General features: G+C 42.1%; 1 protein-coding gene across 1 annotated transcript; it reads left to right on the top strand.

The window, feature by feature from the left end:
• Positions 1-1,625: 1,625 nt before the first annotated feature.
• Positions 1,626-23,623, top strand: SUGT1 (SGT1 homolog, MIS12 kinetochore complex assembly cochaperone). The gene is made up of 13 exons (XM_015811054.1): positions 1,626-1,657; positions 1,756-1,801; positions 3,161-3,251; positions 4,808-4,877; positions 5,254-5,324; positions 8,132-8,185; positions 10,701-10,723; positions 14,430-14,449; positions 15,524-15,620; positions 16,670-16,777; positions 20,802-20,892; positions 21,820-22,007; positions 23,087-23,623. Exons 1-13 carry the CDS (start codon positions 1,626-1,628, stop codon positions 23,186-23,188), a joined length of 993 nt encoding a protein of 330 aa, XP_015666540.1. The 3' UTR covers positions 23,189-23,623.
• Positions 23,624-24,198: the final 575 nt, after the last annotated feature.

The following is a 24,198-nucleotide window of genomic DNA, read 5'->3' as shown; positions in this document are numbered from 1 at the left end:
AGTAATGGTTCAGCAAATAAAATAATTATTGGCTGCGTTCATCTCTGATCGACTTTACATATATTAAAAGCATCTAGCATCACGTTTATAATCCATAATAGGATCAGAAAAGAGGCCAACTGTTTCTGAACTCCCAGGAGCTAAAATATCTTGCAGAACTGTACTCCAGCAAGTCCGATGTCAATAAGTACTGCTCAAGAAGTCTAGTGTCCAAATTGTATGAACCCTAGTATTTCCACCATAAATGAAATTAAACATGTTTTTTTGGCTTACCGAGATATTTGTTCTGCTCCTGGCTTTCTTCTCATGCTTTCTCTACCTGGATGAAATCTATTCTATTCCATATTTTCTATTCTATTCTATTCTATTCTATTCTATTCTATTCTATTCTATTCTATTCTGCATTCTGTTCTGTTCTATTCTGTTTTATTCTATTCTATTCTATATTTTCTGTTCTGTTCCTGCATTCCATTCCATCTATTCTATTCTATTCTATTCTATTCTGCATTATGTTCTGTTCTATTCTATTCTGTTTTATTCTATTCTATTCTATATTTTCTGTTCTGTTCCTGCATTTCATTCTATATATTCTATTCTATTCTATTCTGCATTCTATTCTATTCTATATTTTCTGTTCTGTTCCTGCATTCCATTCCATTCCATTCCATCTATTCTATTCTATTCTATTCTATTCTATTCTATTCTATATTTTCTGTTCTGTTCCTGCATTCCATTCCATTCCATCAATTCTATTCTATTCTATTCTGCATTCTATTCCATTCTGCATTCTATTCTATTCTATTCTATTCTGCATTCTATTCTGCATTCTATTCTATTCTATTCTATTCTATTCTGCATTCTATTCTATTCTATTCTATTCTATTCTATATTTTCTGTTCTGTTCCTGCATTCCATTCCATCTATTCTGTTCTATTCTATTCTATTCTATTCTATTCTATTCTGCATTCTATTCTGTTCTATTCTATATTTTCTGTTCTGTTCTGTTCCTGCATTCCATTCCATCTATTCTATTCCATTCCATTCCATTCTATTCTATTCTATTCTATTCTATTCTATTCTATTCTATTCTGTTCTGTTCTGTTCTGTTCTATTCCATTCCATGAATCCCACTGCTTTCATTTTATCTTCCTGGGCGATGTCTATTTATGGCTTTGTTTAAGGCTTGACACCAACTTCATGGCATCCATCCTTTATCCACACCCACCCCCCCACCCACCCCACTGCCTTCCTTTCCTCCTCCGGGAGAAAGCCCCTCTACCGGTGGTGGGGCCTGCTGAAGAGTCACCCACGCCCCGCTGCCCATCATCCCCATCCTCCTCCTCCTCCTCCTTTCGGAAGCCCCGCCCACCCCGAAGCAAGCAGCCTCCCCCCCCCCGCTTCGTCAGCGCGCCGCCCGTCTGAAGCGCCGCAGAGCCCGAGCCGGAGAAGGAGCGGTGGGCGTGGCCGAGCGCCGCTCCTCCTCCTCCTCCTCCCCCCTCGTCCCTCCTCCCTCCTCGCCGCTCGGGCTTCCTCGCGCCGCGCGGTGGGCGTTCCCCGTCGTCGCCACGCCCCGCGTCGTCGCCACGCCCCCTGGCGACGCTCCTCGGCCGCCATTTCGCGGCGGCATGGCGGCGGCGGCGGCCTCCTCCTCAGCGGGGTGAGCAGGCGCCCTTTTTCCTTCCTTCCTTCCTTCCTTCCTTCCTTCCTTCCTTCCTTCCTTCCTTCCTTCCTCGCTAACGCTTCTTTCCCCCGCAGCCTCTCCGAGACCGACATCGAGCGGGAGCCCGCGGCCGCAGCGCAGGTAAGCCGCGGGTTCGGGTCTCCCCCGGGGAGGGAAGGTGAAGGAGCAGCCATGGAAGGGTGGGGTGGGGGAACAGAAAAGCCCCTCGCCAGGGCTTGGCTCTCCTTCCCCCCTCCCCCCGAGGTTTATTTTTGGGGGGGCTGTGTGTGAAGGATATGGGTTCCTGGGATCTCTTCGTGGTCTCCTTTCCCAGACATGCGCAGTGGGGTTGGGGGAGCCTTGGAAGAGGTTCAAGGTTTGGGGGTTTTTTTTGGAATAAAGTACATGGTCTGGGGGGGTGAAAGAAAAGAAAAATGGTAAAGGGGGTGGGTGGCGGGGCAATGACAATAACCACAAGCCGCAATAGTGTTGTGATCCTGGACACACACACATACACACACCCACACAGCCTCTCCCGTGGAGGGAACCTATGGGGGAATGGAAAATCCCTGCTCCTTTTTTTCCCCTCTGAATGTTTTGGGAAAGAAACGGGTTCCTGGGATCTCCCTGTGGTCTCCTTTCCCTTTCCCAAACATGCACAGTTGAGGCCAAGCCTGCCTGGTGGGTGGGAGGGGCCATTGGAAGAGCTCCGCTTTTTAAATATTATTTTGGTCAGGAAGCGATGGGCAGGGCTTGGCTCCCTTTTTTTTCCTGAATGTTTTGGGAAAGAATGGGTTCCTGGGAATCTCCCCGTGGTCTCCTTTCCCTTTCCCAAACATGCACAGTTGAGGCCAAGCCTGCCTGGTGGGTGGTAGGGACCATTGGAAGAGCTCCGCTTTTTAAATATTATTTTGGTCAGGAAGCAACAGCCAAGGCTCCCTTTTTCCCCCAGAGTGTTTTGGGGGAGGAGCATGGCTCCTGGGATCTCCTCGTGGTCTCCTTTCCCAGAAAATGCACCGTTGAGGCTAAGCTTGCCAGGAGGGTTTCTCGGAAGAACCCCAGTGAAGAGTGAAGTGGAGTGAAGAGAGAGGGCAACAAGAACAACAACAACAGCAGCAACCCGGCAACAACCACAACAAAGTTTTGATCCTCTCTCGCTGGTGGGAAATTGGAAGTCGTCCAGAACTTTTAAAATAAAAAGGAATTAAGAACGAACAAAATAGGCCCTGAAATAGGTGGACCCCCTCCTCTTTGTGGCAGCCCCTCAAATACTGGAACACTCTATTCATTTCTTCACAAGGGCTCCGAGGGTCTCCCCCCCCCCCCTCCGTTACAGATAGCTATCTTCCCAGTTCAGAAAAGTTGCTTCTGGTGGTGGTTCCTTCCAAAGTGGCATTTTGCTAATCGGTTCTGTTTGATTGGTCAAGCCAGAGATTTCACTGTAGGCTGTGAAAGGTTTTGCAGGAAACATCAAGTTAATGTTTTGTACTTGCCTTGTAGAAGCTGACAGCAGCCTTGGAACAGAAGCCAGACGACCCAGAATATTACTGCCATCGAGCTTATGCTTACATTCTTCTACAGAATTACCACGGTATCATTTATTTTCCTGGTTTTTTTCTCTTTAGTGAAAATCTGTCTGTCTGTCTGTCTGTCTCCTATCTATCTATCTATCTTTCTTTCTTTATCTATCTATTTATCTATCTATCTAGCTAGCTATCTAGCTAGCTAGCTATATCTCTTATCTCCCGTCTGTCTGTCTATCTGTCTATCATCTTTGTCTGTCTATCTCATATCTTGTCTGTCTATCATCTTTGTCTATCTCACATCTTGTCTGTCTGTCTGTCTGTCTGTCTGTCTATCTATCTATCTATCTATCTATCTATCTATCTATCTATCTATCTATCTATCTATCTATCTATCTCCATCCATCAATCTATCTATATCTCTATCTCATGTCTGTCTGTCTATCATCTTTGTCTGTCTATCTCACATCTTGTCTGTCTGTCTGTCTGTCTGTCTGTCTGTCTGTCTATCTATCTATCTATCTATCTATCTATCTATCACTTGCTATCTAGCTATCATCACATTTTTTTAAAATATTGATACACACAAGTAGGTAAAATTCTTATCTTCCTCTTGTGTTATATCTACTTAAAGTTTTTTTTAGAAATTATCCTTTCCGCTAAATTCTTAGGCCGCTATTTTGAAATAATAATTGTGGCGAAGTCCCTTGATGGTCCAGTAAAACCTTCACGTTCTGGACCTTGGTGCATTAGATTGAGCGAACCATTGGCCAGATTCTACGGCAATTTGCATTATTGCTGTTATTTGTATACGTTGCACAAACATGATGAGAGATACGTTTATGTCATGTACAATCAGTTATAAGTTGCTTGATTGGTATGCTCCGTGCATATGCACGCATATATTTCAAATTGTTTCACTTGGATCATTCATCTGTTGTACATTCCTCCTGGCAAGACACAGTTCAAGATAATTTATGTCTGCTTAAAGGCAAAATGTGTCTCCAGTGCACATTTTAGGAGAGGTTCTTGGTGAATGAAGTAGGATAGGAAAGTATCCCTGTGCCTTGAGCACTAGTTGAGTGCCTTTTCAGCAGTGCATTCCTGAGTGTAAGCTAAATGTGTTAAGTTTTGTGTAGAAACGTAACACAAATGAAAGAGGACAACCATCTGTTAAAGATTTTCAGACTGGTAGTGTTCCTTCAGTCCAGCAAATTTAAGATATCAAGTTTCTCCTTTATTGAGTTATGCCAACTATTTATTTTCTAATGCATGAAGATGAGCCTAAATTACTTGGATTTTCCAGCACGACCAGATTGTCTTTGATACGTTCAACTAAGGTATTGGACTAGAAAAAGGCTTGTGTTCGAATCTGTCTTTGCTCATGGAAGCTCACTGGGTAATTTAGGACTGTCCCCGTCTCTTTCAGCCCAGCCTGCCTCAGAAGGTGGTCGTGGTGGGGAAAATGGAAGGGGCAGGAGTGGGCTATGCATCCTGCCTTGAGCCTGGAAAATAAAGAGCAGAGATCTAATAAAAGGAATAGTAGAATCAAGGTAGCAACTGTTGTGTTTTGCATCTGCGTAATCAGTTATTTTAAAAAAAATGCAACATTTTTTTTTTGCAGATGCAATTACTGATGCAAAAAAAGCATTATCGCTGGATCCTAATAATGCTGTAGCCTTTCTCAGGCAAGGGTAAGTGCCAATTTTTCTGGCCACGTGCAATTGTGTTGTAATTTTTTACTATTTAGTGAAGATACTGGCTTTGTGCCGAAAGGATGCTTACGTGAATATATATATATATATATACTTTTAGTCAGGCAAGATGCTTCCCCAGTTATTTCTTCCAAATCCTTGCCTTTTATAACAAGCGGCAGTTGGTTTCGTTAATACATGTAAAATTAAGTATATACAATCTTTCTCACTGTTTGCTCCTGTTATTCCTAACAGAAACAACCCTGGCTTAAAATCTACGTGTTTTTTTAGTCATTTTCTCCAACCGTGTGTGTATTTTTGACCAAAATCTTTTAGCTTTAGGGCATGACATACCCTCCTTTTATCTGTCCCTCAGAATCGGTGAATATTATTTGAAAAATTACGCTTCTGCCCTGAAGTCTTTCGCTGAGGGACAAAAACAGGATGGTAAGTATGAGGGTACATGGATTTTAAAATATCATCCTCGTCATTTTAGCCATTCCACGTGTTTCCTACGGTCCTGAGCCTTCTTTAGCCAGTTGGGCTAAAGAGTTTCATCTTCGGAACCATGACATAGTGGTTTACTACGCCTCTAGGTCTTCTCCAGATACAAAAAAACCCCCCACCTCTTCCTTCAGTAAATTTATTCAACATAACCTGGCTCTTCTTCAGTTTTTTTTTTTTAAATAACCTGAAAAATAATCTTTCCATGTGCCAATACAATCTCAGCTTTAAAATATAGACAGGCCATATAGTAGCTCATAGGAAACAGGTGCATAATTTCTATTCAGGTCATAGAAGTAACACGTAGGTAGTTTTTGCATAACAACCAGCTGCTTCGTGAGGGTTCAGTTACAACAGATGTGCAAAAGCTACTTAGGAACCAGTTCTAGTGGCTGCACGCCCACAATCACACGCACACACAGGACTGCATTTTGAGCACTTGGCAACTGGCTCAAATGTATGTGTTGTTGCAGTGTCCCGCAATCACATATCTGCAATTTATGACAAAATTTTTTTGCCAGTTTTCAGCAAAAAGTGGCCATAGCCGCGGCATTTGTTTAAGCAACACCCTGCAAAATGTTGTAAAATCAGGTCTGGTCATGTTGGTGCCTTGACTGACACCTGCCATGGCTTACAACCAAAATTCTGGCCTCCATCACAGTCATAAATCTGTGCATCACAAAGACTTTCAGCCAACCTGTGCGAGCGCGTATTGGAACCGCCTCTGCTTGCTTTCCTTGGTGAAAACATTTTAATTGCAAAAGGATTAAGCACTTTTGAAAATCAATTAGTGTTTCTCTGAGCTGGACTTTTCCAGTGGAGGTCGTACCGTGCCGTTCGTAGAAACGTCAGTTGCTGCTATTTTATCTATCAGCGGCTGCGTTTAGTTTGTTACGCTAAACTGAAATTGTGAAGGATTCCGGTTTACCGCGAGCAAATAGCCTTTTAGCGATCTCTGTTCCATAACGGCCACTTGATTTTTATTTCCCCCCCCCTGCAGTGGAAATAGCTAAACCAACAATTGAAGCTCCTTTCACTTTGACTTGCTGTAAGGTAAAAAACCCTACTCTGGCTTCTGTCTCTTAGGCAGGGCCAAGAAGCACAAGCTGAGATCCCATCGTGGTTTCCTGCTGGAGAGAAACAAGCCAGAGTTTCTAGTTCAAATATTCTTCTCAAAAAGGAAGACACAAACAATGGTTTGCAATGGTTGTTAGATGTTGCCAGTTACCAAGGCTGGCGTAGATTTTTCTCTCCTGCAAAATCTCTAGAGGTATCCTAGATTCCAAGTATTTAGTTTTTAGGGAGAGAATTAAAAGTCCACTAATTCTAAACCCAGCCGTAGTAGCTGGATACGTGCTTGGTTATCCCTTTAGTCCAGGGGTCTCCGAACTTGGCAACTTTGAAGACTTGTGGACTTCAGCACCCAAAATTCTGGATGGTGGCTGGGGAATTCTGGGAGCTGAAGTCCACAAGTCTTCAAAGTTGCCTGTATTTAATCCAAACCCAAGTTAACTCAGAGTGAGGATATAGGACAGAGGCCCCCAGCCTCTGGGACACCAGAGACCAGGTTCCATGGAGAGAGGTTTTTCCACGGACCGGAGGGTGTGTGGTTTTGTGTGCTGCCTGCATCTCACTGATGGGGCTTTGCTTGTTTGTGCGGACCGGTTGCTGGCATGCCGCAGCCTGGTACCGGTCCATGGACCGGGGGTTGGGGACCCCTGATATAGGGGAATAGATGCAGTTTGTCTTGTCTATTTAATGGTGTTTTTCCTCCTCCTCTTCTTCTTCCTCCATTTTTCTGTTCTCCTTCTCTTCCTTCTTCCCTTCTCCTTTCTTTTCTCATCCTCCTGCTCCTCCTCTTCTTCTTCCTCCATTCTTCTGTTCTCCTTTCTTCTCTTCTTCTTCTTCTTCTTCTCCTTCTCTTTCTTCCCTTCTTTCTTTTCTCCTCCTTTTTTTCTTCTTCTCCTCCTCCTCCTCCTCTTCTCCTTCTCTTCCTTCTTCCCTTCTCCTTTCTTTTCTCCTCCTCTTCCTCTTCTTCCTCCATTCTTCTGTTCTCCTTTCTTCTCTTCTTCTCCTTCTCTTCCTTTCTTCCCTTCTTTTCCCCTCCTCCTCCTCCTCCTTCTCTTCTTCTTCTCTTCCTCCTCCTCTTCCTCCATTCTTCTGTTCTCCTTTCTTCTCTTCTCCTTTTCTTCCTTTCTTCCCTTCTTTTCCCCTCCTCCTCCTCTTTTTCTTCTTCTTCTCCTCCTCCTCCTCCTTCTCCATTCTTCTGTTCTCCTTTCTTCTCTTCTCCTTCTCTTCCCTTCTTTTCTCCTCCTCCTCCTCCTCCTCCTCCTCCTCCTCCTCCTCCTCCTCCTTCTTCTTCTTCTTCCAATAAGAAAACAAGCAAGCTCAGAGAGCACCAAGGACCCCACAGTCATTGTTCTCCTCCTCCTCCGAAATCTGGGTCATTGCTTGATGCATGGGAAACTGCAGCATTCTTAAAAAAAATGTTTTCTGTTACCTTTTCTAACGCTTCATAATTATACTCATGATGGTCAAGGGTCCGCAGATGTGGTGGAGGGCCACACGTTTTGCCTTTGCCTACTTTTACCTTTTTTTTTTCCTTTCCAAAATTAAACGCTAGAAATCTGCCTTCAGGGGCAAAAGCCAGAGTCTCAAGTCCCTTTCAGAGTAAAAGAAACAGAAATCAAGAGGCGGTCCGTGTTTTTGGTCGACGGCACCCTATAACGCTGCATCTTTATTACCTGCAGGTGCTGATTCAGCCTTTCCTGTCTGGATGAAAAGATGCGAAGAGGCCCTCAGTGGTAAGCTCCCCTTTGCGTATCTGTCCTTTCATGTTGTGGCTAAAGAAGTCAGTCATAAATTTTGGGCTCCCTTGTGCTCGTAAGTCGAGGACTTCCTTGTTCTGTCCCAGCCTACGTGAGTCCTTGTTGATCTCACAAGGAGAAACCCCTCTTCCAAACAAGCAGGCTGGAACCGCAGGAAAAAACCAATCCCCTTTTATTGTTCACAGACCTTAGCAAATGTCCAACGCAAACAAACACAATTCATAGAAATTCGATTCCTCAACACGAACGGCCACCAGCACCTCCCACACCTTCCCTTTTATTATGCAGGCAAGGCATGGCTTCCTAATGCCTTCTCCTTTGCCTTTGGAGCCGCTCCATTGCATTCCTCTGTCCTACTAGCTTCTCTTGCCTGCGCCTTCGTGCCTCTGGGATTTGTCCCAGCTGTTCTTCATCACCGTCCAACTCAGGCTCCCAGCACAGCTGTGTCTCAGCCTGAGCGCGAGTAGAGGGGCCAGGCTCCTCGTCCGACTGTAAGCCTCGGAGCTCCTCAGAGCCTTCCTCTGACTCCGATGTCACTCCAGGCTCCTCCTCCTCCTCTGATTCCTCAGACTCAGCTGCCGGGTCCTTTGGCTGGCGATGAATCCCAACATTCCTGTATTAGAGAGGGGAAAACTTCTTGCATTGCAGATAGAATCGGCAAGCCTCAGTTGACAAAACAGAGAATGCAGGATTGGGTGGGATTTGTCTGGATTTGTAAATTCCATGCGAATTTTCTTAAGTTTAGTGTTGTTTTCCTTTTGGGTAAACGTGGCAGACAGGTAGACCTTGACTTACAACAGTCCATTTAGCGGCCGTTCAAAGTTACAACGGCACTGAAACCAAGTGACTTAATGACCATTTATCACACTTAAGGCCATTGCGACATCGCCAGGGTCACATGGTCGAAGTTCAGACGCTTGCCAAGTGACTCGTATTTACGACGGTTGCCGTGTCCCGGGGTCATCGGATCCCCTTTTGGGACCTTTTGACAAGCAAAGTCAACGGGGGAAGCCAGATTTATTTAATGACCGTGTTACTAATTCAACAACGGAAGTGATTCACTTAACAACGCTGGCAGGAAAAGTCATAAAATGGGCCCAAATCCACTTAACAACTGTCTTGTTAGCAATGGAAATTTTGGGCTCGTTTGTGGTTGTAAGCCAAGGAATACCTGTACATCTTTTGGGAAATGTAGTTATGAGAGCACGCAAAGCCTTGTAGAAATTTTTTCTATAAAATCTTGCCCCCGGGAGGCAAAAGTACAATTTGCAACTATTTTGTAATATTTAGCCTTTAGAGAGAACGTAAAGCTCTCGAAGTACTTTACTTCCCTCTAGCAGGCAAGCAATATAAACAAATAATGCTAGCACCTCATCTTACAGAGAAGGAAAAAAAAAACATTGCTTCTGGCCTGCACACACATGCAGGGATTTTATTTATTTTTTTATGTCTTGTTTTCCATGTCAAGCATACCAGTAAGAAATGTCATTGCCTAACCTCTGTAAAAGATAAAGGTGGGGGGAAAAATCTGCTTCGTTCTTCTTCAAATAAGGGTTCATTTTGGAAGTCTTTTTTTTCCCTGCGGTACCTGTGCAAATTTTGCAACTGCCAGTCTTAAGAATAAAACCTTTCTGCAGATTATTTTTTTAAAAAAGCATATTTAAGCTCATTTAACTAAAATGAAAATGCGTTGCATTCTGAACAAATTCACTCATAATATTCAATTGTTACATGGAGCAAAATTCCTGCTGTATTATAAAAACTTGTGTGCACGGGCTGGAGGCCTTGAATCTAGTTTTATGATCTAAACATGATTTATGTTGGCCTGTTCTCTTTATTACCTGCAGTCTGATAGGAAGCTGAATGTTTCCTGGTCAGCCTCTCAATTTCTGCCCAGAATATCCTTAGTATCCTTCTTTGCTAATGTCTGTCTTAGAAGTCGACATACCATATTAAGGAAAGCCAGCTTTTATACACCCATTTAATTTCATAGGACCTTCATTGGCAAAATGGTTGGAAGTGGGTTTTTTTCCCCCCTTTTAGATATAAACATGCATTTTGCAAAACGTTACGCATATTGTTTCAAGTTGAAATTCCTTGTTTTGACTTTGGAGTTTGAAACAACTCTTGTTTAGATTTACTAATCAATAAAGCCAATTCTGAACAGTTGGATGATTTTGGTTGCATGGGAAAACCTTTGATTAAAAGAAACAATGTAAGTTGATCAAAGCTGTTTCAGTACTTGATCTGTTGGACCTGCCTTTATTATCGAAACCTTTTCGAAGCAATGACGCAGCCTTATTAATCAATTTTAACTTAAGTAGATCCACTTTCAGTTCCGCATTAAAGCTCATTTATTTAGTAAAATGTGTTGATGGAAAAAGGGAAAATTTGAGCTAACGTGTTGTACGATTGCTGTGTATGTATCTTAAAAACGTGCTTATGCTTTGTTAGAGTTGTGTCTCAAAATCTGAATTATTTTCCTTTGCAGCATCTGGATCACAGGCTGAAACGGTATGATTTTCCCCCCTAATAGATGAATTGATTAAAAATGTAATTGTAGGAGTTACTTTTAAAATAGCTTTTCCTTGGTATATGTGAAATTTGCCTTTTTCTTAAAAAAAATAAATGTAGACGTATCCTGTAGTCCCATGACAGTGTGACAATAACAATGTGTTATTTTTCAATTGCACGATAATAATTATTATCTGCAGTGTAAAACTGTAATATACGGAGAACCAGTTATGCCTAGTGGTTAAGGCTCCAGGCTAGAAATTAAGACTATAAGCTCTAGACCCACCTTATGCAGGACAGCCAGCTGGGTGACTTTGGCCCAATCACCAGGAGACGGTGAGTTCTAGTCCCGCCTTAGGCAGGAAAGCCAGTTGGGTGACTTTGGGCCAGTCGCCAGGAGACGGTGAGTTCTAGTCCCGCCTTAGGCAGGAAAGCCAGTTGGGTGACTTTGGGCCAGTCGCCAGGAGACGGTGAGTTCTAGTCCCGCCTTAGGCAGGAAAGCCAGTTGGGTGACTTTGGGCCAATGGGCAGGAGACGGTGAGTTCTAGTCCCGCCTTAGGCAGGAAAGCCAGTTGGGTGACTTTGGGCCAATGGCCAGGAGACGGTGAGTTCTAGTCCCGCCTTAGGCAGGAAAGCCAGTTGGGTGAGTTTGGGCCAATCGCCAGGAGACGGTAAGTTCTAGTCCCGCCTTAGACAGGAAAGCCAGTTGGGTGACTTTGGGCCAATGGGCAGGAGACAGTGAGTTCTAGTCCCGCCTTAGGCAGGAAAGCCAGTTGGGTGACTTTAGGCCAATGGGCAGGAGACGGTGAGTTCTAGTCCCGCCTTAGGCAGCAAAGCCAGTTGGGTGATTTTGGGCCAATCGCCAGGAGACGGTGAGTTCTAGTCCCGCCTTAGGCAGGAAAGCCAGTTGGGTGACTTTGGGCCAATAGACAGGAGACGGTGAGTTCTAGTCCCGCCTTAGGCAGGAAAGCCAGCTGGGTGACTTGGGCCAATCGCCAGGAGACGGTGAGTTCTAGTCCCGCCTTAGGCAGGAAAGCCAGCTGGGTGACTTGGGCCAATCACCAGGAGACGGTGAGTTCTAGTCCCGCCTTAGGCAGGAAAGCCAGCCACACTTACTCAGCCCAATCCACCTCACATGGTTGTTGTGGGGAAATAGGATAAGGAAGGATTATTAAGGAGTCTGAAGGAGTATTCATAAAAATAAATGAATAAAAAACAGAATTAAATCCAAAAACACAGTAACATATTGCATACACCAATGACTGTCTAGACCAGTGTTTGTCAATCTTGACAATTTTAAGGCATGTGGACTTCAACTCCCAGAATTCCACAGCCAGCATTGCTGGCTGTGGAATTCTGGGAGTTGAAGTCCACATGCCTTAAAATTGTCAAGGTTGAGAAACACTGGTCTAGAAGGTTCATGCATACAGCACGTACCTCCTGCTCATTCTCTTATCTATACAGTCCCAGCACTGCACTGCCATTTATTTTTAAATAAATGGAATCCCATTTACCGCTCGATGCGAAACACTGGAATATTTGTGGTTTGTAGGGGGGGGGGGAGAACAAAGCAACAACTCCTGTGATTTTTCTGCACAATTGGCAGAATATTTGCTGTGTTTTATTATTTATTATCATGAGCAATACCGGTGCAAGCTTTTTGGCTTCTTCCGTTTCGTATCCTTTATTTATACTTTACAAATGCGATAAAAGAGATTTAATATGGTTGTATGTTCCTTTAGTTTTTCCCCCCCCCTCTTAAAATTGTTGAGGAATTGCATCACGTTCCGTGGTTTACCTAAAGTCACAGATGTGAGGGGAAAAAGGTACTACGTGTCTAGGAGAGGGGGTGGGGAAAGGTTGGGAGTTCCATTCCTTTATATATATATATATAAAATTTATTTATTTATTTTTCCAAACTCTCCCCCATACATATACCCATACCTATACATACATGTAAGCCGCCCTGAGTCCACCAGGAGAAGGGCGGGGTATAAATGTAATAATAAATAAATAAATAAATACCGTGATATTTATCAGATCTTAACATACATTCTTTTTACATTCTTACATATAAGATACTTTTAATGAAATAAATACATACACATGACTTTTGGTGTTGCTCGCCCATTTCCCCTTTCACTGCATCCACACTCCTCCTCCTCTACCTTCTTTCTCCCTTTCTTCTCTTTCTTCCCTCTTCTTCCTCTCCTCTCCTCTTTCCTTCACCACTCTCTCCTCCAACCTTCCTACTTCCTTCTGGGAGTTCCATTCCTGATGGATTTGCCCCGCTTCATTTATAGCCGGTGAGATTCAGCTGGCATCTGGCAAAAAAAATCTTGGGATTTGCCATGTTGCAGATTAATTGCAATTGGAAAGCAGGAAAGCGTTGGTGAAAGTGGCCCATACGTTGAATAATCACATTCCTATTGTATCCTCAGCTCTCACACTGTTAATGGGCTAGGGTTGTGGAGTAACCCACCCAGGAAAGTAGCCAATTGCCTCCTCCGTGCCCCAAGAAGTCTGACTCCCATTTTGATGGGGTGTTGGGAAGAGGCAGTAAGACTCCCAATTAATCTTGTCGGAGGATGGGAGATAAGGTTGTACTTCCCTTATTTATACATTGGCTTATGTGGTAGCGCTGCTGTTTTCTTAACCATGTAGGGAAATGTCTTCCTGGTTTGGAGAGGGAGTTGGGCCTGTCTGGCTAACAATAGGGGTCTTCCAACTTGGCCCTTTGATGACTTGTGGACTTCAACTCCCAGAATTCCTCAGCCAGCCTCCATTTTGTTTGTTAGATTTAAGACAGGGGTCTTCAGACTTGGCCCTTTGATGACTTGTGGACTTCAACTCCCAGAATTCCTCAGCCAGCCTCCATTTTATTTGTTAGATTTAAGACGTGGGTCTTCCAACTTGGCCCTTTGGTGACTTGTGGACTTCAACTCTCAGAATTCCTCAACCAGCCTCCATTTTGTTTGTTAGATTTAAGACAGGGGTCTTCAAACTTGGCCCTTTGGTGACTTGTGGACTTCAACGTGCCTGGCTGAGGAATTCTGGGAGTTGGAGTTCACAAGTCATAAAAGGGCCGAGTTTGAAGACCCCTGGGCTAACACAATCCCCAAGTATGTGCAGAGGAACGTTGAAGAGTTAGGAAAGGCCAGTTGGACACAGATTTCTCTGAGAAATGCCATTTCAGATGTTTGTTCCCCTCTCCCTGCTTTGGACGTGGAAGTGTAATTAGTAGCTCTCTTTGCCAATGGGTATCCAGTCATGGATGAACGATGGCCAGGTCATCAATTGCCTCCTGTTTTCATGGGTCTTAAATCTCCCTCCCTCCCTCCTCTTTCTCTTTCTCCCTCTTTCTCTCATTCTCTTTCTCTCTTCTCTCTTTCTCTCTCCTTCTCTTTTTCTTTCTCTTCTCTCCTCTTTCTCCCTCTTTCTCTCTCTCTTCTCTTTCTCTCCTTCTCTTTTTCTTTCTCTTCTCTCTCTCCCTCCCTCCCTCCCTCTCTGTCTCTGTGGGTATTCAAGTATTTTATGTAAATTCTATGATTCCTTTTCTTATCTAAGAGATACTAAGAGATCCATCTGTCCTGCAATGTAATAAATATAATCATGCTTGGCTTAAAAACTGACATTGTTTTTAACTGTTCAACATCTTTTCATGATGATGATGATGGTGATGTCCCTCGTATTTCCGCAACACCAGGCGTGGCCATCTAAGATCAAGTAAGTTTTGTGGTTCATGATGTTAGTATTGACACACTGCATTTTGTAAAAAAATCCTGTGAACCTTCTGCACGCTGTTTGTAACCCACACTTAATGTGCCTATCGGAGAACGGTACTCAGCCAGCCGTGTCATTCTCAGCCAGATGAGGGACTCCGGTTAAGTAGCTTTGCCAATTTCCTCGTGATTTGTCAGTGAAGGGAAGCCTCGCTCTAAACATCAACAGGACACCTCAGGTTTTTTTCATGTGTGTGTGTGTGTGTGTATTTGTGTGTGTGTGTGTGTGTATTGCATCCTTTTAGAGATTCGTTGAGGCCACCTGTAGGTTTACCTGTGTCCTCAGGATCACCTGAGTGGTGCAAATGGGTGTGGAGCCTTCTTGGAAGTGCTGAAAGGACCGTGTTGTAGATTGGAGATAGATGATGATTCTCTCTAAAAGAAGGCAAAGGACCAGCTGTCTGCAAGGAGTATAAATCCTGCCATTCTCCCCACCATCCAGTCAGAGCTGAAGAAGCTTCTGGGATGAGAAGCGAAACGTCTTCAAAGAAAAAACAAGAAAGTCCAGTGGCCTCCTGAAAAAGCACCTTTGGATTTTACTTCTAAGGCAGTGATGGCGAACCTTTTAGAGACCGAGTGCCCAAACTGCAACCCAAAACCCACTTATGCATCGTCGGGTGCCGGGTGGGTGTAGCCCATTGGCTGGGCGTGGCTGTGGCGGTAACAGCAAACTGGGTGGGACTAAAAAGTTCAATCAATCAATTCCAACTTTGCAAGATCTTTTTTTTTCCCACGAGAAGTTGAAATTGACTGATTGATTGAACCCTTTTTTTTTTTTACACACGGCAGCAGAGGCCTAAAGCGAAAAGGTTTTATTAAACCCAGCTGAAGGCCTAGAACTGGGGCGACGGCGCGCGTGCCCACAGAGAGGGCTCTGAGTGCCGCCTCTGGCACCCGTGCCACAGGTTCACCACCACTGTTCTAAGGTGTCAAAATGGGAGGAGGAAACCAGCATCAGTTGATATTTGTGTTAACAAATCTTTTTTTCTTTTAACCCCCCCTCCCCCTCCCCCCAAAGGTATGACTGGTACCAGACAGATTCTCACGTCATTGTAACCATTATGATCAAACAAGCGAAGCAAGAGGACGTAAACATAACCTTCTTGGAGAAAGAGGTAACGCCGTTTTGAGATTCAGAACGTCTTTTGACAGGCTATAATCTGTCGCCATCTGCTAGCTAAAAGAGAGAGGCGATACCATGCAACGAGGGCTGGAACGGGCGATCGTGTAAATGTCGCCGGCTGTGATGTTCCGCGGCTCTCTGCCAGTACAGGTAGTCCTGTTCATTTGGCGACCGTTCAAAGTTACGACAGCATTGAAAAAAGTGACTTAGGACCGTTTTTCACACCTACAACCATTGCAGCATGCTCCCGTAGTCGCGTGATCAAAATTCAGACACTCGTCAACTGACTCATGTTTACGACGGTCGCAGCGTCCCGGGATCCTACGATCCCCCTTTTGCGATCTTCCGACAAGCAAAGTCAATGGGGGGGAGCCAGATTCACTTAACAACCGGGTTACTAACTTTACAGTTGCAGTGATTCGCTGAACAACCGGAGCGAGGAAAGTCATAAAACGGGGCACAGCTCACTGAACAACTTAGTCTTGCTTAGCGGTGGAAATTTTGGGCTCTGTTGTCGTAAGTCAAGGACTGTCTGTACTTAATGACGGGGGGGAAAAAAAGACCTAGGTTTCATTACTGGCACTGTGTATTTTGACAGTTCTACAAGTTGCTACTTTCTGTTGTAACTGGAAGGCATGAAAACATAAAACACTAGAAAAAGAAACTATTATTTGTAATTTTGGATTCAGTTGCTACCCTTTAATCTAAAATTGTATCTAAACATTTCTCAACAATCTGACCTAATAGCTTTTTGATCAGATATAACTCTCTGGTGCCTGAGAATATATCAGTCTTTTTTGTATTATTAATAAAAATTTAAAATTTAAAAAAAACCAAAACAGAATATATCAGTCTTCAGTTGATTTCTTCTCCGCTTTTTGTGGGGTTTGGGTTTTTTTTGGAAATTCTTATGCCTGTGTATATTAACAGTTTCCAGGGAAGGTTCTTTGAATTCATTTTTTTTCTGAATAGGTAAAATGACGATTAGGAAGTCTGCTTTATTAATGGCCGGACTGTGATAATGTTGTCTTGTCTCGACAGCTAAAGGCATCGCTGAAGCTTTCCTCGGAGGAAAACTACAAGCTAAAACTTCATCTCCTCCACTCCATAGTTCCGGAGCAAAGTTTATTTAAAATTCTTTCAACCAAGGTAATTTTTTTAAAAAAGTAACACATGATTTTGCCACCTCCACTTCATATTTTTATCCTGCCTAAATGGACAAGGACACTTCTTGTCCTTTTATGGGCCAGGTAAGCAACGTGCCCAATGAAACAGCCACCAGACCTTGGAGTTTAGAGCTTTCCTTTACAGCAGTCCATCCTTCCAAGTCCAAATAATGTATGTAAATAATTCCAGTAATTTAATTCCAGAGCTTTTGTTTTGCTGACACAGAAAAGTTGAGCCTCGCTGTTTGGATTAGAAAGAAACCCAGAATAAGATATAAATATTAAATCTGATTATAGCAACGTGGTAATGGCCTTATAGCGATCTGGACTGATTTGGACTTGGACTTTGTTAAAAGGGCTTTATATCTTTTCAATATTAGAGATGGTATAATGAGAAAAGAACTGAAATATGGGAAATGATGGAATTAATTATTGGAGATTTGGAGAAATAATGAAAAACAATAGAAGATTGGTGAGAAAGAGAAGAATTTACTTTTGGAGTTAATAATGCTTAAATAAAAAAAACACTTGGGGCACCTGAATAGTAAATGAATATGTCAGTTTAAGATTAAATATTTGTAAAATTAAGAAAGCATGATACAGGATCTTTGGGGATGGATAATGAATTTGTAAACTTTTATGGATTAATGAAATTTATACAGAGTGATATATTCAATGAAAATTCGCTTTAGAAAGGTTTCAATGAGTTTATAACAATATAAATAGATAGAGAATGTTAGTCTATTTTTAATTATATGATTTGGATGAAATGTTATATTAGGGAATGAATTGGTTTTAGATATTGACTTGATTATAATGTCTTTAAATAAATGGAGTTCACTAAGCCTAAGTTAAATGTGAGAAGTATAGGTTTTTATAGATTAAAATCTTTTTCTATTGATTAATGTAGTTGATGGTTAGACATAGTAATGAATGAATTCAATGAAAATGTATTAATCTGATTATAATATTCTATATAGATAGGGAAACTTTTAAGAAATAATGGGTATATATTCACTATGTTACTGTTTGTTTTTAAAAAATGGATCACCACGTTTCCACGTGGGTTCTTAAGCTGTGTTGGTGTAAAATGGAAAACTAATAAAAATTGTTTTGGAAAAAAAAAAGTTGAGCCTCGCAGCGGTTGAGGTGGCATCTGCCCATCCCAGGTCCTTGAGAAGGACTTGATAGATGGATAAAAATGTCAAATCCAATCTGAATATCTGGCTGACTGTGCAACAAAACATAATAATAATAAGTAGGGTTGTTTTTCTTAAAGTCCATCGTTACTTTGAACAGCATTACCTGATTGCTTGTAAATTGAGGACCGTTCTTAAAACGATTGGGAGGGAGGCTTATAGAATAAAAAGTAATTTAATTTGTCAAAATGAATTTGCTGCATTGCTTTTTAAATAAGCAATTTCCAAAGTGTAAATCTTCAACCTGGTGGTTAAGATGGATTGTTTGCCAATCTAGTTGGGGGGGCTAATCTAGTTTTGCTTTTTTTTTTTTTTTAGACAAGTAAGAAAACGGACATACGATATCACAAATGACAGTGAGATTATGTTAACTATTCTTAATGAGCACAGATTTTATTTTATTTTTTTTTGCTTGTTTCTTGCGAGGGGACACAATTGGCGATGAAAAATGGAAGCGTTTTTGTCCGTTGTCACAATAAACAATTTACTTGCTGTTTCTAATACTGCAAACACTGTAATGGATTCGGGATAGCTTGTGAAAAGCCTCCGTTTGTTTCCATGGAGAGGAGAATCTGATTTAGAGAATGGGCTTTATTTAATTCTGTTTGTCACTGTAACTCTTATCTCAAAGCTTGACAAAAAAAATTTAGATGATTTTTTTCTCCCTTTTCTCAGTGGTATCTGTGCCAAGACGGATGTCTTTCTGAGCATCCCCCTCCCCAAAAAATGGTCCAAGAATAAGCATTATTATAGAGTTGTTAATAGAATATAACAGCTCCTAGCTCTCAGTTTTACATTTCAGGTTTCTTGTCTTAATATGGGCCAGGTAAGCAACGTGCCCAATGAAGTAGCCACATCGCTTTTTGGTCTCTTCCACAACCAGCTGGTCTTGTAAACAATATATTTCAATATTATCTGCCATCTTGTATGCCTTTGAATGAAAAATATTGCTTGGAATTGCAACGTGAATTTACAAATACGTTCATTTTTGAATATTTTACCTAAGGCTAGGAGAATTTTTGTTGGGCTCTCTGTTGGTACCGGCACAGATTAAAAGCTACCGTAGCAGGCTGCAGGCTGTCTTATCATTTTTGATGAATACCAAAACTTGGCACTCTCTGATTTGGTCAACACAGGCCTTCTCCCGTTGATTCTTAAATAGCAAGGATTAGATTTAATTTGAATTACATTTCCTGACTGTCCCTGAACCCTCCTTTTTAGATGTGCAGAGTGCATTTCATACCTTATCTTAACTGTTTTCATCAAGTTGTGCTTTTCAGCTTTCCAATCATCGCAGAAGGACCTTAAAAAGACCCAGACCCAGTTTTGGCAGCAAGTAAATTGTTTTGCATGCAGCAAATAGTCCATAAAAGAATAATTTGCTGTAGGCTATAAGAGTGTCTTATGTGTTTGAAGATGTTCACCCAGTATATTTCTTCCTGTTCAAGTGATTCATCATTAGTATAACCTTGAAATTTGTCCCTAACCAAGTTCTTACACTGAGTAAGTTTTTTAAACTGAAGCAGTTTTTAAGTTTTCTGATCAGCTGTCTAGGGATGTTTGATAAAATAGTCTGCGGGTCTTTCAATTGATTGGTGAAGTCCTGAGTGTATCGGAGCGTTTTAGAGCTACTGTTGCTGTGCCATCTGATAAAGGATTCTCAGGTAGCCATCCAAACCAGGTTTATTTTATTATTTTATTTTTATTTTTTTTTTAAAAAAAATCTGTATGTCACCCATCTTGCTATCCAGAGTTTCAGCCACATGGCAACCTGCAAATTGCTTGTCAAGATCTTGATGGATTATTTGATGTGTTCTTTGCACATATCATCCTCCAAATCAAAAGTTAAAAGCATTTTCCTGTATTTTAAAAATCAGAATGCTTAAATGTCCGACGGGAGAAATCCTGTGTTTCTCCTGAAATTTCCCTGTATTTATGGTGTGAACGGAGGTCTAATTCAGGCTGGTTTCGTTATCTGTAAGGTTTTTAGTTATCACTTTGGTCTTTTCTCTGTTTATTTTCAGTCCTGCCACTTCTCCAAATCCTTCTATTTTTTTTCATAAGCTTGAGGCTCGTCCCAAGCGGCTCTTCTAATACCAAGACCAAGTCATCTGCGAATGCTTGTAGTTTATATTTTTCATCTTTTATTTCCAGTCCTTTAATTTCTGAGTCTTGCCTAATATTTCTATTCAGTACTTCCAGTGTTAATATAAATAATAATGGGGATAATGGACATCCTTGTCTTGTGCCTTTTTTGATATTAAAGTTTTCTGTAAAATCCCCATTTACGATTACTTTAGCTATTTGTCTATGATAAATTGTTTTAATTATATTTGTAAAGTTTTCTCCAAAATCCATTTTGTTTAGTCGTTGAATCATAAATTGCCAATCTACGTTATCAAAAGCCTTCTGTGCATCTAGGAATATCAGTGCCATCCGCTTCCCTGGGTGCATTTCATAATATTCCAAAATATCTAAGACCATTCTTGAGTTCTTTTTTTTTTATTTGTCTCTTAGGTAAAAATCCATTTTGGTCTGTATGTATAAATTCAATCCAAAATTTCTTTAATCTTTCTGCTATTAGTGAAGCAAAAATTTTTATAATCCAGGCTATTTTCTGAAAGTCTGAATAGGTCTTACAATGTTACTGTTAACTATATTCCTTTAAAAAAAAAAAAAGAAAATTGGTCAAGCTGCATTAAAAAAAAAACGCCTCAGGGTTATGCTGATCTTTCCCTTCATATTGGTCACAAACCCTAATCTTCTCAAAAAGGTTCATCTATTAAATGCTTTCTTCTTCTTCTGTAGATTGAGATAAAAATGAAGAAACCGGAAGTTATACGGTGGGAAAAACTAGAAGGACAAGAGAATTCTCCTGATCTGAAAAAAAGTGAACCAGGTTTGTGTTGACTAACCAACAATCTTAGTTTTGGAAGGCCCATCAGGAGAGATCGGGTAGATTTATCGTCTGATCAGAGGGGAGCCATCAAATCTCCTCCCACATTTAAATTTCCTGCCCGCGTTTCCTTTTGCGTTGGCCACGATTCGTTATTAAAAACCGGCCTTGTGTGTTGATCAATTCACAAATTAATAATGGCCTCTCTCATTAAGCAAAGCTGGTCACGAGGAGGAGATGTACAGTTCTCGGAGGCGCTGTTAAAAATTGGATTTCGGTACACTGCACAATAACACGTGATAGAAAAAAAGGATGGCGAACACTGTACAGAACGAGGCTTGAATCCTGATTTATTCAAGCAATAAGTCCGATTAAAGGGAAAGAAACATCAGAAAGAAAAGAACAGCTGTCTGAATGTTCACCAGTAGGTTATTTTAAGTTCAGATACTTAGGCTAGGCTTTTCCCAGACTCTTAGGATAATTCTGGGAGAATAAAATTGTGAAGTTCTATTACAGGGGCCTCCAAACGTGTCAATTTTAAGACTGGTGGACTTCAACTCCCAGAATTCCCCAGCCAGCCAGGCTGGCTGGGGAATTCTGGGAATTGAAGTCCACCAGTCTTAAAGTTGACAAATTTGGAGGCCCCTGTTCTATCCCAATGAGATACATGTAAATTTATAGCTTCAGAGCAAGATACACAAGGCAAAGTGATAGAAAAAAGGTATGTGTTGGAACTTAAACTTGCAAAGTTTTTTTTTAAATAAAAAACTGATCCAATTTTCCCATTTAGCAGCTAAAATTAATCATTAATCGAGAGAAATATCTCAGAAATATCTCAGTTATCTGGATAAATACCAGATAACAATACTTTTATTTCGTCAACGTTGAGACACACGGGGTTGATGTGGCCTGATCGAATGTGTCTTCCAGCTTCAAATCCCACGCTTCACTACCCATCCTCTTCCCATCATACAAAGAATTGGGACAAATTAGTGGGAGAAATCAAAGAAGAAGAGAAGAGTGAAAAATTGGAGGGCGACGCGGCGCTGAACAAGCTTTTCCAGCAAATTTATTCGGATGGCACAGATGAAGTGAAACGGGCCATGAACAAATCATTTGTAAGATATATATATATATATATATATTTCGTCTTTCTTTTTGCCCTGTAAATTTTGAGTTGGGTTTCGTCATATTGCAAATGTAAACTAATTTAAGCACTTGACAGATAAATAACCTGTGGCAAAGGTATCTTTCTTTCTGTTAGCCAAAGACAAACCTCATTTTTATTCATCTATGGCAGGGGTAGGCAACCTTGGCTCTTTTATGACTCGTGGACTTCAACTCTCAGAATTCCTGAGCCAGCATGGCTCAGCTTAGAAACCTCTCCCTTTCCCCCCAGCATGGCTGGCTCAGGAATTCTGGGAGTTGAAGTCCACCAGTCATAAAAGAGCCAAGGTTGCCTACCCCTGGTCTATGGAGATTCTCGGTCATCCAGGTTATGATTGTCCCAAAGGCAACTGGACTTTCAAGAGGCAACTGGACTTTCTCATTATTCTTTGAAGACGTTTCCCTTCTCATCCCAGAAGCTTCTTCAGCTCTGACTGAACGGTGGGGAATGGAAGGGTTTATACTCCTTGCAGACAGCTGGTCATTTGCATTCTTTTAGAGAGTCGTTGAGGCCACTTGGGGATTTTCTGTGTTTTCAGGATCACTTGAGTGGTGCAACAGAGGGGCAGGGATAGGATATCATCTATTTCCAATCTATAACACAGTCCTTTCAGCAGTTCCACACCCATTTGCATCCATTTGTGACCCTGAGGACACAGATAAGCCTCCAGATGGCCTCAACGACTCTCTAAAAGAAGGCAAATGACCAGCTGTCTGCAAGGAGTATAAATCCTTCCATTCCCACCATCCAATCAGAGCTGAAGAAGCTTCTGGGATGAGAAGCAAAACATCTTCAAAGAAAAACGAGAAAGTCCAGTTGCCTCTTCAAAAAGCACCTTTGGGACTCAATTTCATCCCTTCTTTCCCCAATTGCTTAGACAGTGTCTGAATTGACAACAATCGTGGTGGAAATTACTTGAGCATTGTCCTAAGGCCATCTTCCTATCTCTCCATGTCTTCAGAAACTGATAAATCACGGAGTCTGGGTCTCATTTCATGAAAGGCTCATATATTAAATTGTTTTTCTCAGATGGAATCGGGCGGGACAGTCTTGAGCACAAATTGGTCAGATGTAGGTAAAAGAAAAGTTGAGGTCAATCCTCCAGAAGACATGGAATGGAAGAAGTTCTAATCTCCTCCTCGATCAACGGTTCATGTAACCCCCGTCGTACGTGGACACGGAAGTCTTGAGGATGAAGCCCCGAAGGCTGGTTCAGAAGATGGTTCCTGTTGTCGTAATCTTTACATCCTACAGCCAGACCTCCTCGTGAAGATTTTGAAGAGGTGTAATCAGGAGTGAGGTCTTTTCCTTCCGCTGCTCCCCGTGGAAAGGTGGTTTTTAAGAAGGATTCGAACCCAAGTCACTGGCCTGCTTGGCGATGCATTTGGAGAATTTAAGAAGGCCCCGTAATTGGACTATTTAGGATTATTGCCTTACCCCTCGAAATAATTTATTTGCTCTAGCGATACTGGGGCAAACACACGTCTTGGCTGTGGTGTTAAGATTGTTTTGGCTTAACTTTGCTTCCAAATAAAAATTGTAAATATATCACTTTTACTGAAAGAAGTCCGGCTCTTGTGTTTGCCAAGCGGTGGCCAGGCCCAAGTTGTCGTTGCGAGGTTTAATGAGCTGTCGGGGAGCCCACAAGGATGCTTCTGCACGATAAAATTAAGATTCAAGCTACCCTTTCTTTCTATTATTAATAAAAGCAGCCGACTGCTGTGTAAGCATTCTGACGTTTAGAACTGTGTTATAATTCAGTGCAGTAAAATCGGCAACAGACAAAGAAGTTGGTTAAAGCATACAACACCATCACACAAGGCAGTCCTCGTTTACTGACAGTAATTAGCGTCTGTTGCTAAGCAATGCAATTAAAAGGAGCATGGTGGCCCGAGTGGTTAGAAGGCTGGGCGGGAGATTAGCAAGCCCGCGTTCGAGTGCCCGAGAACTGCCGTGGGGCGTGGTTGAGCTCCCGTCCTTGGCTCCAGCTCCAGGAGCCCCCAAACTGGGTGTCCCTAGGGCAGGGGTAGGCAACCGTGGCTCTTTGATGACTCGTGGACTTCAACTCCCAGAATTCCTGAGCCAGCATGGCTCAGCTTGGAAACCTCTCCCTTTCCCCTCAGCATGGCTGGCTCAGGAAT

The sequence above is a fragment of the Protobothrops mucrosquamatus genome, unplaced genomic scaffold, assembly GCF_001527695.2.
Source record: "Protobothrops mucrosquamatus isolate PMUCROS unplaced genomic scaffold, P.Mucros_1.0 scaffold28, whole genome shotgun sequence".
NCBI lineage: Eukaryota > Metazoa > Chordata > Lepidosauria > Squamata > Viperidae > Protobothrops > Protobothrops mucrosquamatus.
The sequence above is the reverse complement of the archived record's forward strand: the minus strand, read 5'-3'. Positions and strand labels throughout refer to the sequence as shown.